At 37.6% G+C, this 19,036-nt stretch overlaps 1 protein-coding gene across 5 annotated transcripts in view; it reads left to right on the forward strand.

The window, feature by feature from the left end:
* The window catches only part of Plxdc2 (plexin domain containing 2), a 410,802-nt gene that overhangs the window by 335,045 nt on the left and 56,721 nt on the right, over positions 1-19,036 (forward strand). For 4 of the 5 annotated variants that reach the window (XM_036187497.1, XM_036187498.1, XM_036187496.1 and 1 more), the window contains one exon: positions 15,240-15,306. In XM_036187497.1, the coding sequence (XP_036043390.1) occupies positions 15,240-15,306 (67 nt within the window). The remainder of the gene's footprint in view (positions 1-15,239; positions 15,307-19,036) is intronic. The other variant, XM_036187499.1, reaches the window with a different exon arrangement.

A 19,036-nucleotide genomic window follows, 5' to 3' on the forward strand; every position in this document is an offset into this window, starting at 1 on the left:
TTGTTTGTTTGTTTATTTATTTTGTATTTATTTTACTTTCTGGCTGCCTTTTACCTTTTTTTCTCTCCTCCCAGCCCTTCCCCCGACTACCCCTCTGTTCCCATTCCCCAATACACTCCTTCATTTCTGTTTATGAAAGGGCATGTCTCCTGTGAGTATTAATAAAACATGGCATATAAAGTTGCGGTAAAACTAGCCACCTCCCCATGTATTAATACTGGTAAGGAGACCCAGTATGAGGAGTAGGGTCCCAATAGCCAGTAAAAGAGTCAGAGACAGCCCCTGTTCCCACTGTTAGGAGTCCCACAAGAAGACCAAGCTACATGACAGTAACATAGATGTAGAGTGCGCAGGTCAGTCCCGTGCAGGCTCCCTGGTTGTCCGTAAAGTCTCTGTGAGCCCCTATGAGCCCAGGTTAGTTCATAGAATATTTTTTCTAATAGAATACTTTCTACTGTACTTCATTTCTTTAGGTTATCCTAGCATGCCACTGTCCGCAGGATTCTATAAGTTATATATTTAGTTCAGTAGAAAAACAAAAGTATTCTTTAAAGAAATATTTTATAATTTGTAAGTTTTATAATCATTTGTCCTCAAAGCTACAAAAGTGGCAGCTTTACTTTTTGATATGATATAAAAACAAGTATATTATTTTCTAAAGTAAAAATATTTATTATTTGGGACGGAGTAAGAATTCAGTCAATAGAGTGCTCTTTGGCAAGCATAAGGAGCTGAGTTTAATCCCCCAAAGCCACATAAAAGTACCATGCATGGTGGCATACACTTTTAATCTTGGCACTTGGATGGAAGAGACAGGTGGATCCCTGAGACGTACTGACCTAGCCAGCCCAGCCTACTTGACAAATTCCAGGCTAGTGAGAGTCCCTGAATAAAAAAACAAAGTAGACAGCTCCAGAGGACAATATCCAAGATTGTCCCCTGGCCTCCACTCTCATGGGTACACACATGCATGCACATCTATATACTCAAATATTAGGTAACAATTCATTTATGCATTTACAGTTTGAAGAAATGAAATAAAACTATTAAGTGATGTAAAAATTGTTCTCAATAAAAATATTTCAGCTTCTGATTATCATTTACCCATGAAAAGCTAAAATAGCTCTCCCCAAATTGAAAATCTTTCATAAATAAAGATTCAAATTGATAAAACACATTTCCAAACAGACTCTGATACTTGAAAAGCCATATTTTAGATCAATCACCAAAGAAATATTTCCTTCATAATACTGGAATATCCTGCTTGATTTTAAATGTTCATCACTCCTAGTAAACTCAAACTCAAACTTTATGTTCACATTTCTAATTTAAAAATTCTCATCAGATAATCAATTTTCTATCCTCCCGCTGTGTGCTGTGACCTTGCATAGAAACTGGAGTGAGGGAAGGATGTTCTATGATTAAGGGATACTCTGCCTGGGAGAGAAACTTGTATATTCTCAGAGAAGATAAAAGTAGTGTGTGGTGGTACCTCAGAGAAGAAAGCAAGCAATCAAAGTGATCTAGCTCCTACAGGCAACTGCTTGGAAGGGAGTTTACAAAATACGATGAAAGAGGTCAATGAAAATCTCCTTTATTGTTGTGAGGGGTGTTTTAAAGTTTAAGTTCTCGTCTAAGTCCCAACAAACACCTTCCTGGAAACCCTGGAACTTGTCATTTCTGGAGATAACTATATTGACAGGTGCACTATGCCCAAATGTTTGGTCTCATTTAGGGATAGATATTAGTTCTTGGGTTTCAAAACTAGGAATACATATAACTTTTCTTTCATTAGCATAATAGCTTATACTTCATACCCTACTTAAAAAGTACAGCATCTACTTCTGTACATTTAACCCTCAGGACTGTTTAAGTTTCTCCCTGACCTTGTGCTTTGTGCATGTGTGTGCAAAAGTGTACATGTTGATTTGAGGGTGGATGTTGCTGCATGTGCGTGCATATGCAAATGGAGGCAGAGGTCAATCTCAATGTGCTTTGTTTGAAGCACGGTCTTGTGTTGACCTGAAATGTTGCCAAGTAGACTAGACTAGCTTGCCAGTGAGGTCCAGAATCCCACCTCTAGTGTCACTGTGACTGGAATGGCAAGCACATCCTCCCACATCCATCATTTCTCCTGGGTTCTAGGAATTGAACTCAAGTTATAACACTTGGGAGTCAAGTGCATTACTGGCTGAACTGATGCCTCCTTTCTAGATTTAACGTAGTGCTTGTTAAATCATTACTTCCCAACTTCTCGACAATATAATGGATAATATTTTTTGTCTCTGAAGAGGATTAGTCTTAACTGTTGAATGAGTATCCTTTAATATGGTGTAGTTGGTGTTTGTTTGTTTGTTTTTAACCATCCAGCTGAGAGTTGATATGTTTTACTTTGTACTCTTATAAAAGACTATCATAGGGCGTGAAGAAACCAGTGACTTGAGTGTTCCAAATATTGACTTTTTTAGGTTCTTTTTTCTTCTTTCTTTTAAAAATCAGTACCAATCTACATAGATTGGCAGTAGTGAATAGATGTTTGATCTTCTTTTTGATCACGAAATTCCTCTCCTCATAATCGACAGCATTAGTTTTTCCTTACACACAGATTTATTAGTATTGAATTTTCATACCTCAATGGTTAAAACTCAAATCCAACTAAAAGTTAAAATTAAAACATAGTCAAATAATAAATGTACCACATGACTACCTTGCTGTAACAAATCAATGAATGTGATATGGCTTGTGCCCACAATTGAAGCACATAGGAAGGCCAAGGTAAAATGGTTACAAATTCAAGGTCACCTTGGGATACAGAAGCAAAACTATGTCTTCAAAGAAGAAAAGAGAGGAAATATTTAGTTAAATGCATAGCACTGGTACTGACAGTCATTTTGTATCTTGAAGGTTGAGGGAACATTTTGGGAAAAAAAAAAAAACCAGTGTATTTCATGATAACTAAAAATATATTACCCAGCTGAAGTAGAATACTGATTAAATGTACCAATAAATATTATTTCTCAATGTAAAATATACTGTTGGAGCCCCAGTGGCATCCCATTAAAACAAGGAATGAACCAAGACTGTGAGACCCAATATTATGTGACATTTCTAGTTAATGCACGGTGGTAAGCACATAAACAAGAAATAGGATTATTAGCAAGAGGAACAAGCTGTAATTTGTAAATAAAGGACCCGTTTACAAAACAATTACACAAATCAATAGCTCTCTGTATCAGAAATAGCCATTGAGACAATGCAATACTAAAACCTAAATAACAACAAAAATAGTTAAAGTAGTCTCCGTCAAATTTAATAATGCATGGAATCTGCATAAGGGAAACACTGAAATGCTGACAAGCTGCTTAGTTTCAACCTGGATACACTCTAATGTCTGAAAAGCTAGAATGTATTAAGACTTCAATTATTTCCACATCAATTCTGTCAAATGCACAAGGAGGCTATTATTTGGAACATCAGAGTATGATTATAAAAATCACAGAGAAGAATAAATGAGACTGTTCTAGAAAATAAGATCAGTATTTGAAAATCTAAGTACTAGGCATGCTCTGTGTGTGTGGCCCTAGGCATCTTTCTTATCTATTTTAAAGAAATAAATACTTCTAAAATGCAGGTCTTATTTCCTGTTATATATCAAAGTAAACTCAAGAGGGAAATAAACTATACCAAAGAATTAAAATATTGAGATATTCAGTGTAGAAAATTATATATTTCTCTATGGAATTCATGTTTTGTATTAAACAGCAAATTACAAACGTGAAATACATAACAATTTGAAAGTCTTGTTTCATATCAATACAAAAATGATTAGCAAAATGGAAGAAATAGTAGATAAAAGATATGTAATCACCTGCCATATAGCATTTTACCTAAATGCAAAGGATTCCAGTATTTATAATGTTAGCTTTCCATAGAGAATTGGAATGTAACTCAGTTGAGCACTTGCATGTAGGTAGGTCAGTTTCCAAAAATTTAAAAACAGACAAACAGAAAATAAATTAAAAATAGATACAAATGACATAGATATTTTCATCTATACTTGGAATAATTTTATGGTCATAAAATGAAGTTTATCCTGTTATTAACCATTATTTCTTAAGAGATCATTATAGACATGAAAACAATGACTAAATTGCTACATGTAGAAAAGTGAGGCTATTGTTGACGTAACAGTTTGATTACTATAAAGATGTAAGTAAATATGCTTTAATGACTGACTAAAAAGGTAACTATATTAGCACTGAGACATGCTCAGTGTTATCTTTTTTTAAATTTATGTTGTTTATTTTGGTTTGGGTTTGGGTTTGCTTGTTTTGTTTTTGCAGGGTCTCACTATGTGTTCCTTCTGGAACTTTCTATGTAGACCAGGCTATCATAGAGCTCAGAATGATCCTTCTGCTTCTACCTCTGAGTGCTGGGACTAAAGGCATGCATCACCACACCCACACCCCTTTTCTGTAAATTTCTAATAAAATGGCTAGTCAAAAGTGTTCATCAAATGATTATGAAGGAATGAATATTATTTAACATTTTAAAGTATTTTAAAGTATTTTTAAACTGAGGCTTTCTATAGGGGTGGGGAACATGATACCAACTACTCAGTAGATTGCAACCAGCATGTAAAAAAAAAAAGAATTAGAATGAAATATAAAACATATATGTGTTTCATGTGGACATTTGGAAATAAAATAAAACAGAAAAAAATAAAAATTTCTGAAAGTCCCGACTTTACATTTATAACACTTCCTCATGCAATTGACTGCCTACCTGAAATCCATTGATTTCTTCTTCACTATTTCTCTCTCTACTTGTTTAAAAAGAAAGGAAAAACAAAAAGTAAAATCAATATCCAAGCAAAGGACTTGGAGTTATAAAATTATGAAAGACAGGATGCTTTGTAATGAAGGATCCTTGCACTCATTACACAGCCAAACTTGCATCATTTACCACCAAGCAGCTGTTTCACCGGGAGAATTGGCACTTCTGAGTTCAGTAGAGAACAGAGGTGCATGTTAAAATTATCAACAAAAACAATATTGAAGTCTTTTTCTCAGGTTATTTTTTTCAAATAGATTTTTAACTATTTCCTAATGAAGAAATGTTTTACTCTTTGGTACCTCCTAAAGAGTAATTAAACTTTTTAATGATGCCATAAAACAAAGAATTTAATATATAACCTAAATCAAATAACCCCAATTAATTTGATGTAAATATATTAGTAGTTAACACCTGTGTGCCTTTTCTGACTCCTTTGCTCTAATCTGGGATTAGTGGATCACTGCATGTAAAACTGACTGTCCTAGAGCATGAGCTGGCTGTTTGGAACCTCGGGCTTACACAGGGACACTTTGCTCAGCCTGGAAGGAGGGGACTGGCCCTGCCTGTACTGAATCCATTAGGTTTAAATGAATCCCCAGGGGAGTCTTGTCCCTGGAGGAGATGGGAATGGAGGGGAGGGGCTAGGGAGAAGGTGGGGGTGTGGACGGGAGGGGGAGGACAAGGGAATCCATGGCTGATGTGTAAAATTAGAATATAAATATAATAAATAACAACAAGAAAAAAACCTGACTGTACCCATGCATCATAATTTGAAGCACATTCATTTAGCTATCACATGTTTACCATTCTCTCAAGGCCTGAAAATTTAAAACTGAGATGATTTTGCCACCATGAGCAGTGGCTTTTAACCAGAATGCTTTATGAAGATATTAACCTAACATCCAGATAACCCCAGGTGCTGGTTCTTTCCTGTGTTAATTCTTGCCTCCTGTGAAACAGAAAGGAGCCTAGTCCTCAGCAGGTGACATGGGAATAAGAACTCCAGCAGGAAATGTCGTTTGTGAAAATCTTTTTTTTTTTTCCCTTGTGGAAAAACAGATCAGTGGAAGATAAATTAACAATGGCATGTTTCTTTAACAGTCTTTGGAGTGTAGGAATAATGTAGAATTCTGACATAGCACAATGGGAAGGAGGAATACCCCTGACGTTATTACATTTGGCAAATATTTATATTCAAGACCTGGAAAAGATTAAGCCTTTAATGTATGACATTTGTATATATGTGTGTGTGTGTGTGTGTGTGTGTGTGTGTGTGTGTGTGTGTGTATGCACCATATATGAAGGACATCATCATAGATAGCCAATATTAGGTGATTTCATTCCTATTTTCCATTGAACTTCTCAAACTTTCCTCGATTCTGCAGAGAACTATACTTATTTACACTGAATTATGATTGTGAGGTATAGTTAGCACCAAGAGCTTAATTCAAAGAAAATACATAAGGTTTTGAAAATGGAAGAGGAAGAGAAAGCGGGGGGTGGAGGGGGAGGACAAGAAAGACCAATAGGCGTGCTAAATATGGTCACAGTACCTTACACACATGTATGAAAAAGTAACAAGCCTGATGCTCTACAATTAACAATGCATTTAAAAATAAGTCACATTCTTATATATCAAGGTAAAATTTCATAATTACTCCTGAAATATTGTCAACCTATTAGTGTGCTGACAGATTGATCGATCATTCTGGCTTTCCCAGAGATGTGTGCCATGAGTGCTTAAGGAATCATGTTTGTTGAGTTAAGAAGATGTTTTGGGGAATAAACATTTTATTACCACACCTAAGCCAATTAAGAATGGCAGGTACACCCCATAGTGAAAATGACATATTATTTATTTTACTACATTTTATTTTAAATTTTATGAACTACTTTCCAAGCTTAAACATTCTAAGATTTCAAAAGAATAGTATTTCCCAGCACATACCATCCACATCATATTATGTACCTTACCCTGTGAGAGTTTGCTTGAAACAAAATTGTTGTGCTTTATTAAGTCATCTAAACTGCTTTTGCTTCCTGAATGGGTGCATTAATAGTTGATTTCCACCAACAGCATAGTCTCCCCTTGCAAAAGTAATCCTATTTACGAAACTATTATTTTGTGAAATAAACAAGAAGTATGTTGAGGTTTATACTTGATCTTTTGATTTGATAGATGCTGCAAGCAAGGGGAACATTGTTTTCAAGCTGCCCTGCTAGTAGACTTCTTTTAGCAAGTCTTGGAAGAACCATTTAAATCAACACCTCATTGATACTGAGTGAAAGGGGGAAGTAATGAAATGTAGGTCTCGAACAACCCAGAAGTTAGTGGTGCTAAGAGGAGAGTAACTTGGAAATACAAACATTGGCAACAGTTGCTTAAGGTTCCTTGAAATGAATATTTGAATAATATTTTCCAAACTGTGTAGTCTCAATCTTCAAATAATAAAGAAAAATTGGGCCCATGTGCAAGAGCAACTTTGATTTCCCTCACAGTAGTCTATGGTGCTAATTCTCCCATGTGATAAGGATCTTCTACCATTAACTATATACTATATAAAATGTGCATTCCACAGTAATGTGAAATATAGGATAACTTCTTAAATACTTTATCAGTTTTGTCTGTGAAAGGAGATTCTATTCACAGATGTCTGCTTTCCTGCTTGCCTACCACATGGATACTACTCAAGTATTAAAAACAGCATTTTCTAGATCATTACCATAAAAAGCAAGTCTTTTGCTTTTTGTAATAATTTCATGTCTCCCACTTCTTTCATAGATAAGGAAATAAACTTAGAAAAGAAAAATAACAAAATTCCAATCAGATTAGAAGAACAGTACTGTGGTTTTTGCTTCATAAGCCACTACTAAAATTAATAGGGTATTATTACATAGTTTTTTTTAAATTATTACGTACATTTCACATGTTTTCAGTCTAAAATATAAGTATATGAGGTGCTAGATAAATGTTAGTTAATTTAATGGAATTAATCCATATTGTGATATCACTTCATTTCAAATGAACACACACACACACACACACACACACACACACACACACATAGCTGAATGCCTGCTTTACAGTAAAAATGTGGAATATCTTAGTTGTTTTTAGTACCTAAGTAATATCTTGGTAGTGGACACATAGCAAAGCTGACAACTTAAGAAGTCACAATACATTGTGATCTTTTTGTTGTTGTTGTTTTGTTTTTTGTTTTTTGAGACAGGGTTTCTCTGTGTAGCTTTGTGCCTTTCCTGGAACTCACTTTAGAGACTAGACTGGCCTTGAACTCACAGAGATCCGCCTGGATCTGCCTCTTGAGTGCTGGGATTAAAGGTGTGTGCCACCACTGCCTGGCTCTTTTTTTTTTTTTTTAAGTAAGGGAAATTGTTGGGTGGAGAAATGGCTCAGTAATTAAGAGTGCTTGCTGCTCCTGGGCAGGACCCAAGTTCTGTTCCCAGCATCTAAGTCAGGAAGCTCAGAATTGCTTTTAACTCCAGCTCCAGCTCCAGGGAGATTTGACATCTCTAACCCCCATAGGACACTTACAGCCAAATGTTCATGGATATGCATGCGGGCCTGCACACATACAAAAATAAATAAATCTTTTTAAAAAATAGAGAAGAAAATATAACACATAAAAAATTTCTAATTCAACCACCTTATTTTTAATCATGTTTCCTCAAAAGCCTTGTGTAATAAACTTGAACACAGCCAGTTGTAACATAAATTCTTGTACTTGGTGTTGGGGCCCTCCAAGGACAATTTGCAGATGGATGTCTCTCTGAGCAGAGAGAAGGCTTGCATTTTGGACTGAATAATTGGCTGTTCCAGACCTCTGCATTGTGAAATAACAGAGCAATAGCAGCCAGGACAAGCTGTTTGCTTCTGTTGGATGTGACAAGCACGAGAGTGGGTCGTATTAGGTGGATTGTAGAAGCAGGCATTGCTCCTGGTCACAGCCTTCAGAGAAGGAGTAGTTTATGAATGTCAGTATTGTAAGAATAATGAAGGGAGAGCAGCTTGCTTACCATGAAAATTACTGAGCTCTAGTTGCCAGAGAATCTTGCTCAGTTCAGTCAGTTAGCAGGCATCACAGAGTAGCACTGTTAAAATGTTGGAAAATCAATATACTAAGACATGCCATGGCCAAGGTCACTCTTTGTGGGATTGTGTTGAGGATGAGGAGTTAAAAAGCATCTCAATGGAGACAGGAAAGTCTTGCCCACAGGCTTTTTTTTTTTTTTTTTTTTTTTTTTTATTTTCATAGTTTAGAAACAACATAAATTTATATAGCATACATGTACTTTCTTACCGATTGCTGTTAGGTACTATGTAGATCAGTAATTTAAAAAATAATAATAATAAAAGAAAACCTCAGTTTTACTCATTTTCTATATAGGTATGTCTGTATATACATATGTACCATATAAGTTCAGGTATATGTACACATGGCTCCACACATGAATATAGAGACCAGAGATTGGTGTAGAACGTCTTTCTTAATCCCTCTTTCACTGTCTGAAATATCAGCTAACAGATTCAGCTAGACAAGCCAACCACCAAGCCTCAGGGATTATTTTTAATAACTTTGGAGTGGACATACAGCAAAACAGACAGCTGAAAACAGTTGAATGCCAATTTGTCATAAAACAAAACAGCGTTTAGAAAAATAAGCAAAAATGTATATAAGGCAAATTTTAACTCATGCCCTTCATTTTAACCATGTTTTCTTCAGCTGTCTATGGGTCAGTCTAACCCAATCTCTATATCCCTGGCACCATGACTAAGGGTTCATCCTGCTTTGTCCCACTGTTTTCCATACATGCTGGGTACCTAAACTCAGGTCCTCACACTTGATTGGAAATCCCTTAATGCACCGAACCACCTCCCTGGTTCTAGTTTTGTCCATTTCCAAAGCAAATTGTATTTGCTTTGTCATCCTCAGTCCTTCCTGCCTTTCAAAAACTACAGAAAATTACTAGGCAATGAATTGTGAATAAATAAACAAGTGAGTTACTTAATTGACTTCACACAGAACTTAATTTCACACAATATAACTTGAGGATTGTTTAATAAATCAAGGAAACTGTGTGTTCCTATTTTTCCCTGGTAAATTTAACAAATGAAGTGACTAATTTTTCTGTTAGAATCTTAGCCAGTGACACAATTGTAAGATTTGGTACGATTTTATTATAAATTGTTAGTATATCTGATAGGAAGTCACAACATGCCACATGGTTGGGCTTGCCCGGCGGACCGCCTAGTTATTTCCGGTTCAAAATAGCCATTTCTAGGTCAAACATCTCATGTGGCTAGGACTCTGTGGCTTTACATGGCACACATGTGGCCATGTGATCTACGCGAATGCGTGGAGTAGCCACATGCGGTCCTGTATGAATGCTCGGCCCACTCTTTAAAAAGCCGGCGCCATTTTGCACAGGTCTCTTCTCTTCTCTCCTCTTCTCACTCACATGTGTGTTTCACACAGGCCTGTCACTCTGTCTGTTCCTATCCTATCCTATATTAATAAACAGCTCTTCTGTGGATTTGTCGTGTTCGGGAACGTGTTCCTCGCAGGTTAAGAGGGTCAAAATAAATAACTAACAATATCCAAGTGATACTTTTAAGTGAGAGTATATTAAAACAACCTATATTTTATTGAGCTGAGGATCGAACCCAGGTCCTTACGCTTGGTAGGCTAGCGATCTACCACTGAACTAAATCCCCAACCTGCAACAAACTATATTTTAACATTATCTGTTGCATTTAATTACTAGTAGTTAAGTGACTACTCAGTTTTTTGTTTTTGTTTTTTTGGCAAAAATAAAAAGTTTTGTTCACAAAAGTGAGTATCAACACATTCTTTAATGTTTAAAGGGGGACAGGTAAGAAGATGCAACAGTCATCTCTAAGCCAAAAATAAATAGGTATCACATCTCACAGTGTCACTGGACAACAGCAATAGCTGCAGCCCACGTGGACATTGATGCTACCAATGAGCTTGTTCAATGTAGGTGTTTGGTGTAATGCAGCCAGGCTCCAATGGGTCAGTCTAGAGGAAATTATAAATACGGTCTGTCTTGTTGACAGGAATGTTGTTTTCACATTCCATTAGAATTAAAGTATGCTCTTTCAGGCAGAGCTTTGTCTCTGGTGAGGGATTCTTAGAAAAAGCCATCATGTGAACTCATTGCACAACAAAGAGCAAAAGGAAGGTTGCAAATTAAAACCATAAGACATATTAAATAAGGATTGGATGACATATTTATTTTGCTAAGTCAATAAATTCCTGTTAGATTAAAATATATCACCATATTCTTAACTATAAATACATATTCAATTATTAAAATTAAGGGGAAGTATAAATATCCTTAATACCAATAGACTGTCAAAACTAATTTGAATTTCTAGACAAAAAAGATTGTAAGAGTCAGATATATTAAATATAATCAGTGTAAGATTCTGACTTAAATTTAAAATGATCTCAATCAAATTTAGCCATGAAGTCATGAGTAAATGGGGCTTGGTAGATGACTCAGTGGCTAAGAACAATTGTTACACAAGTTTAAGGGTCTGAGTTTAAATCCTCAAAATTCTTTTTTTTTCTTTATTAAGAAATTTTTTATTCATATTACATACCAACCACAGATTCTCCCTCTCATCCCTTCTCCCACTCCCCCCCAGCCTTCTCCCCACAGCCCATCCCTGCATCCCCTCCTCTGAAAAGAGGCCCCCATGGGGAGTCAGCAAAGCCTGGGACATTCAGTTGAGGCAGGTCTAAGCCTCTCCCCACTGCATCAAGGCTGTGCTAGGTGTCCCACCATAAGGTAATGGGCTTCAAAAAGCCAACTAATGTGTCAGGGATGGGTCCTGATCCTACTGCTAAAGGCCCCTTATATGGACCAAGCTGTCTGGTTTATACAGAGGCCTTAGTCCAGTCCCAAACAGGCTCCCATGAAGTAAAGTTTGTGAGTTTCCACTAGATTGGTTAGGTTGTATCTATAGATTTCCCCATCATGATCTTGATGCCCCTTGCTCATAGAATCCCTCTTCCTTCTCTTCAACTGGATTCTGGGAGCTTGTCCTGGTGCTTGGCTGTGGATCTCTGCCTCTGCTTCCATCAGTTACTGCATGAAGGCTCTATGATAACAGGGTAATCACCAATCTGATTACCTGGGTAGGCCAGCTCAGACACCTCTCCACTATTGCTAGTAGTCTAAGCTGGGGTCATCCATGTGGATTCCTGAGTACTTCCTTCGCACTGGGCTTCTCCTTATCTCTGTGATGTCTCCCTCTGTCAAGATATCTTTTTTATTGCTCTTCTACTCTGTCCCTATTCCAGCTCGACCATCCTGTTTCCTTAGGTTCTCATCCCCCCCCCCCTCGCCCACCCTCTATTGTTTCCCCCTTCGGCCCCAGGTTACTTGGGAAAGCCCGTCTACTTCCCTTTCCCAGGGCAATACATGAATCCCTCCTAGGGTCCTCCCTGTTAGCTAGCTTCTCTGGAGCTGTAGATTGTAGTCTGGTTATCCTTTGTTTTACAACTAATATCCACTTATGAGTGAGTACATACCATGTTTGTGTTTCTGAATCTGAGTTACCTCACTCAGGATGATATTTTCTAATTTCATCCATTTGCCTGCAAATTTCATGATGTCATAGTCTTTTTACTTCTGAGTAGTATTCCATTGTATAAATGGACTACATTTTCTTTATCCATTCTTCAGTTGAGGGGCATCTAGGTTGTTTCCAAGTTCTGGCTATTACGAATAACGCTTCTATGAACATAGTTGTGCAAGTACCCTTGTGGTATGATTGAGATTCCTTAGGTATATGCCAAAGAATGCTATCATTGGGTATTGAGGATTGATTCCCAATTTTTCTGAGAAACCTCCATACTGATTTCCAAAGTGGCTGTACAAGTTTGCACTCCCACCAACAGTGTAGGGGTGTTCCCTTTGCTCCACATCCTCTCCAACATAAGCTGTCCTCAGTGTTTTTGATCTTAGCCATTCTGACAGGTGTAATATGGTGTTTCAGAGTTGTTTTGATTTGCATTTCCCTGATGACTAAGGATGTTGAGTAGTTCCTTAAATATCTTTTGGCCACTTGAGATTGTTCTGTTGAGAATTCTCTGTTTAGATCTTTAGCTCATTTTAAAAAAAAAAAAAATGGGTTGTTTAGTATTTTGATGTCTAGCTTCTTGACTTCTTTATATATTTTGGAGATCAGCCTTCTGTCAGATGTGAGGTTGGTGAAGATATTTTCCCATTCTGTAGGCTGTCATTTTGTCTTATTTACAGTGTCCTTTGCCTTACAGAAGCTTCTAGGGTTCAGGAGGTCCCATTTATTAAAATTGTTGCTTTCAGTGTCTGTGCTACTGGTATTATATTTAGGATGTGGTCTCCTGTGCCAAGGTGTTCAAGGCTACTTCCTACTTTCTCTTCTATCAGGTTCAGGGTAATTGGAGTTATGTTGAGGTCTTTGATCCACTTGGACTTGAATTTTATGCATGGCAATAGACATGGATCTATTTGTATTCTTTTGCATGTTGACATCCAGTTATACCAACACCATTTGTTGATAATGCCTTCTTTTTTTCCATTATACAAGTTTGACTTCTTTATCAAAAATCAGGTGTTCTTGACAAAAGTATAGTCACTTATGCACCTGAAACCCTATTGCTTTGGGAGACTGGAGGTAGAGAATTCTGGGGCTTGATAGCCACCAGCCTAGTTACAGGTTCAGTGAGAAACTTTGTTTGAAGGGAATAGGACAGAGAGTGATAGAACAGGACAATTGACAGCCTCCTCCTGTGAGACCCAAGCATGCACAATCACTAGCATGCATGGACATATGCTACACATATACTCATTCACACACACACACACACACACACACACACACACACACACATACACTCACAAACACACACCCCAAAATTAAATTGTTAAAAAAAGATAAAGGTAAATGAACTGTTTTATGAAGGAGAAAAGCTGAAGAATAAAAAAAATTGGTCACAGCACTTACAAAGCTTCATTGGGGGTATGCTCTTGTTTAAAACTGCTGGGTCTTAAAAATGAATGTGCTATAAAGAGTAGATAAAATAGACAGGAAAATATTCCCATTGAAGAAAAGACTGAACAAGATTTTATTGATGTGGTGCTTGCCAAATCAGATGATTTTTTGGAATGACCTAATCATGCATAGTTGAACATTTCCCCCAAACATACTCAAGATCCCTGGAGAGACTCACATGGTGCAAAAAGTTGTTATGCTCAAAGTTGTCATTTATTATAGGTAAGGAAAATGAATTAAAAGTAGGACTGGGAAAAGATTCATGGGACATAGCCCAACAGACCTTGTGAGACCAGGCGTTAGCTTCCAGCTGTTTTCTTTTGGCAGCAATGTGTGACAACAGGAATGTTGTCAACTAAGGAGCTTACCCTGCTTGGATGTCCAGGGTTCTCATAGAGGATCAGTCCTGCATGGATGGAATATGCCTGCCATTCATCTTATTTGTATCTCAGGCTCCAGGGCTCCAAAAATCAACCTATTCAGAATGGAACAGGGATCTATCTTGGAATAAACTCTGCCATTTACAATAAGTCATGTTTTCAGCATAGTCTATCCTGTATAGCCTAAGAGTTAAGATGACCCTATTATCAAGCAGGTTTTTAACCAGGGTTTAAAGCAATGGTTCTCAACCTGTGGGTCACAAGCCTTTTGTGAGTCAAACAACCCTTTCACAAAGGTTGCATATCAGATATTGTGCATACCAGATATTAACACTACAACTCATAAAAGTAACAAAATTACAGTTATGAAGTAGCCACAAAAATAAATTTATGGTTGGGTGTTACCATGACATGAGGAACTGTATTAAAACATCTCAGCATTGGGAAGGTTGAGAACCACTGGCTTTAAGTTTATCCACTGGAAGCTGTTTGAAGATTTCAAAACCTCTGAGTTTAGCTACACAATCAAGAGTTTACAAGATGGGGATACATAAATAAATGAACAAGAAATATTTTTAAAATGGTGACTACAAGTGATCTGTATGCATCTCTTTAGTGATTAACTGGGAAAATGAGGGAAAGAAATCCAATATTGTATAATAATGGTTTGTTTATTTTGCTTAGGATTATGTCTGCACTGTGTAGTATGGTAGGCCTCAGGGGAGTGATGTTTTGTTATATGTGATGCTCACAGTGAGTGAGTGAAGTCACCCAATGAATGGTACAGTGTGTCTCGAGTGTTCAGTTCATCTGAAGAAAACTGATATCTTACTAAAATGAAAACCATAAGATCTATGTATTTACCAGTCCGTTTCTTTCTGTTCCCTTCCTTACATGCTATGCTTCTTCTCTTCAACTACAATGGGGCCTTTTTGAAGATGCTCCAGTGGATTTGATCGCCATCGGCAGGACTGGGTGGATAGTGGATGTCCGGAAGAGGTACAGGTGTGTTCTATTGTAAATCACCAGGACCAACTTGACATAACTTGTGACATTGCAACTTAGTTAGAATGGTATCTAATTTAGTTATTTTTTTTTAAGCTAAAGACATTGAAAGTGAATCTGTAATATATGCCAAACATTGGGGCTAATGGCTTGCATGTATCACCACAATTTATTTCTACCCATCCTCTGAAGGATACTGTTACTGTCATGAAGGAAAAAGTGGGTGAAGGAATATGGTATTGGAGTGTCAATGAGAGCTCACAGCCTTAAGTACCTAGATCCAGGATTTGAACTTGGGTGCACAAAAGGCAAATCTCCTAAATATTTGTTCTTTTTGTCATTTAAGTAGCCTTTGCTCCTCTTTTTTTTTTTTTATTATATTTGTGTTTTAATTTTACATATCAGCCATGGGTTCCCCTATCCTCCCCCAGCCCGCCCAGGCCCATGCCTTCCTCCAAGCCCCTCCCCTCCATTCCCATCTCCTCCAGGGCAAAGACTCCCCTGGGGATTCAGCTCAACCTGGTAAATTCAGTCCAGGCAGGTCCAGTCCTCTCCTTCCAGGCTGAGCAAAGTGTCCCCACATAAGCTCCAGGTTCCAAACAGCCAACTCATGCAGTAGGGACAGGTCCAGGTCCTACTGCCTAGGTGCCTCCCAAACACTTCAAACTAATCAACTGTCTCACTTATCCAGAGAGCCTGATCCAGTTGGGGGCTCCTCAGCTTTTGGTTCATAATTCATGTGTTTCTATTAGTTTGGCTATTTATCCCTGTGCTTTTCCAATATTGGTCTCAACAATTCATACTCTTACAGTTCCTCCTCTTTCTCCACAATTGGATTCCTGGACCTCCACCTGGGGCCTGGCTGAGGATCTCTGCATCCACTTCCATCAGTTATTGGATGAGAGTTCTAGCACGACAGTGAGAGTGTTTGGCCATCCCATCACCAGACTATGTCAGTTCAGGCTTTCTCTTGACCATTGCCAGTAGTCTACAGTGGAGGTATCATTGTGGATTTCTGGGGACCTATCTAGCACTTTGCTTCTTCCTGTTCTCATGTGGTCTTCATTTATCATGATCTGTTATTTCTTGTTCTCCCTTTCTGTTCTTGATCCAGCTGAGATCACCTGCTCCCCTAAGCTCTCTTTCCCTCGAAACTTGCCCTTCATTATCTCCACTCTCATCCAGGTTATTCATGTAGATCTCATCCATTTCTCTATAATTGGGTGATCCCTGTGTCTTTCCTAGGTCCTGTTTTCTAGGTAGCCTCTCTGGAATTGTGAGTACCAGTCTAATCATCTTTGTTTTACATCTAGTATCCTACTATGAGTGAGTATATGCCATGTTTTTCTTTCTGAGTCTGGGTTACCTCACACAGGATATTTTTTTTTTGATCCCTCCATTTGCCTGCAAACCTCATGATGTCATTGTTTTTCTCTGCAGAGTATTGTGATTATGTACCATATTTTCTTTATCCATTCTTCAGTTGAAGGGCATCTAGGTTGTTTCCAGGTTCTGGCTATTACAAACAATGCTGATATGAACATAGCTGAGCAAATGCCCTTGTGGTATGATTGAGCATTCCTTGGGTATATGCCCAAGAGTGCTACAGCTGGGTCTTGGGAGAGATGGATTCCCAATTTTCTAAGGAAGTGCCATATTGATTTCCAAAGTGGCTGTACAAGCTTGCATTCCCACCAGCAGTGGAGGAGAGTTCCCCTTCCTCCACATCTTCTCCAGCATAAGCTGTCTTCTGTGTTTTTGATCTTAGCCATTCTGACAGGTGTAAGGTGGTATCTCAGAGTCGTTTTGATTTGCATTTCCCAGATAATTAGGGATGTTGAGCAATTCCTTAAATGTCTTTCAGCCATTTGAGCTTCCTTTGTTGAGAATTCTCTGTTCAGCTCTATAGCCCATTTCTTAATTGGACTGTTGGGCATTTTGATGTCTAATTTCTTGACTTCTTTATATATTCTGGATATCAGCTCTCTGTCAGATGTGGGGTTGGTGAGGACCTTTTCCCATTCTGTAGGCTGTCGCTTTGTCTTGTTGACCATGTCCTTTGCTCTACAAAAGCTTCCCAGTTTCAACAGGTCCCATTGATTGATTGTTTCTCTCAGTGTATGTGCTACGGGTGTTATATTTAGGAAGTGATCTCCTATGACAATGTGTCCAAGATGACTTCCTACTTTCTCTTCTATCAGGTTCAGAGTAACTGGATTTATGTTGAGGTCTTTGATGCACTTGGACTTAAGTTTTGTGCACAGTGACAGATATGGATCTATTTGCCTTCTACATGTTGACATCCAGTTATGTCAGCACCATTTGTTGAAGATGCTTTCTTTTTTCCATTGTTCATTTTTGGCTTCTTTGTCAAAAATTATATGTTCATAGGTGTGCGGATTAATATCAGGGTCTTCAATTCTATTCCATTGGTCCACATGTCAGTTTTTGTGCCAGTACCAAGCTGTTTTTATTACTGTAGCTCTATAGTAGAGCTTGAGGTTGGGATTTTGATGCCTCCAGAGGTTGTTTTATTGTACAGGATTCTTTTGGCTATCCTGGTTTTTTGTTTTTCCATATGAAGTTGAGTATTATGCTTTCCAGGTCTGTGAAGAATTGTGTTGGTATTTTGATGGGGATAGCATTGAATGTGTAGATTGCTTTTGAAAATCAACAAGATAGACAAGCCCTTATCCAAACTAACCAAAAGACAGAGAGAGAACATTCAAATTAACAAAATCAGAAATGAAAAGGGGGACATAACAACAGACAAAGAGGAAATCCAGAGAATCATCATGTCATACTTAAAAACCTCTACTCCACAAAACTGGAAAATCTAAAAAGAAATGGATAATTTTCTGGATAGTTACCACATATCTAAGTTAAATCAAGACCAGATAAACCATTTAAATAGTCCAATAACCCCTAAGCAAATAGAATCACTCATTGAAAGTCTCCCAATCAAAAAAAAAGCCCAGGACCAGATGGTTTCACTGCAGAATTCTATCGGATCTTCAAAGAAAACTTAACACCAATATTCTTTAAATTGTTCCACACAATAGAAGCAGAAGCAATATTACCAAACTCCTTCTATAAGGCTACAATTACCCTTATTCCTAAACCAAACAAAGATGCCACAAAGAAAGAGAACTACAGATCGATCTCCCTCATGAACATTGATGCAAAAATACACAATAAAATTAATGGCAAACAATCTCCAAGTACACATCAAAAAAATTATCCACCATGATCAAGTAGGCTTCATCCCAGGGATGCAAGGGTTGTTCAACATACGAAAGTCTGTCAATGTAATACACCACATAAACAAACTCAAAGAAAAAAAACCACATGATCATCTCACTAGATGCAGAAAAGGCATTTGACAAAATCCAACACCCCTTCATGATAAAGGTCTTGGAGCAGTCAGGAATACAGGGAACATACCTAAACATAATAAAGGCAATCTACAACAAGCCAACTGCCAACATCAAATTAAATGGAGAGAAACTCAAAGCAATACCACTAAAATCAGGAACAAGGCAAGACTGTCCCCTCTCCCCATACTTATTCAATATAGTACTTGAAGTTCTAGCCAGGGATACAATTTGGAAAGGAAGAAGTCAAGCTTTCCCTATTTGTAGATGACATGATAGTATACATGAGTGACCCCAAAAATTCAACCAAGGAACTGATACAGCTTATAAACACCTTCAGCAACATAGCAGGATAC

Source organism: Onychomys torridus, chromosome 5, assembly GCF_903995425.1.
Source record: "Onychomys torridus chromosome 5, mOncTor1.1, whole genome shotgun sequence".
In the NCBI taxonomy this organism is placed as follows: domain Eukaryota; kingdom Metazoa; phylum Chordata; class Mammalia; order Rodentia; family Cricetidae; genus Onychomys; species Onychomys torridus.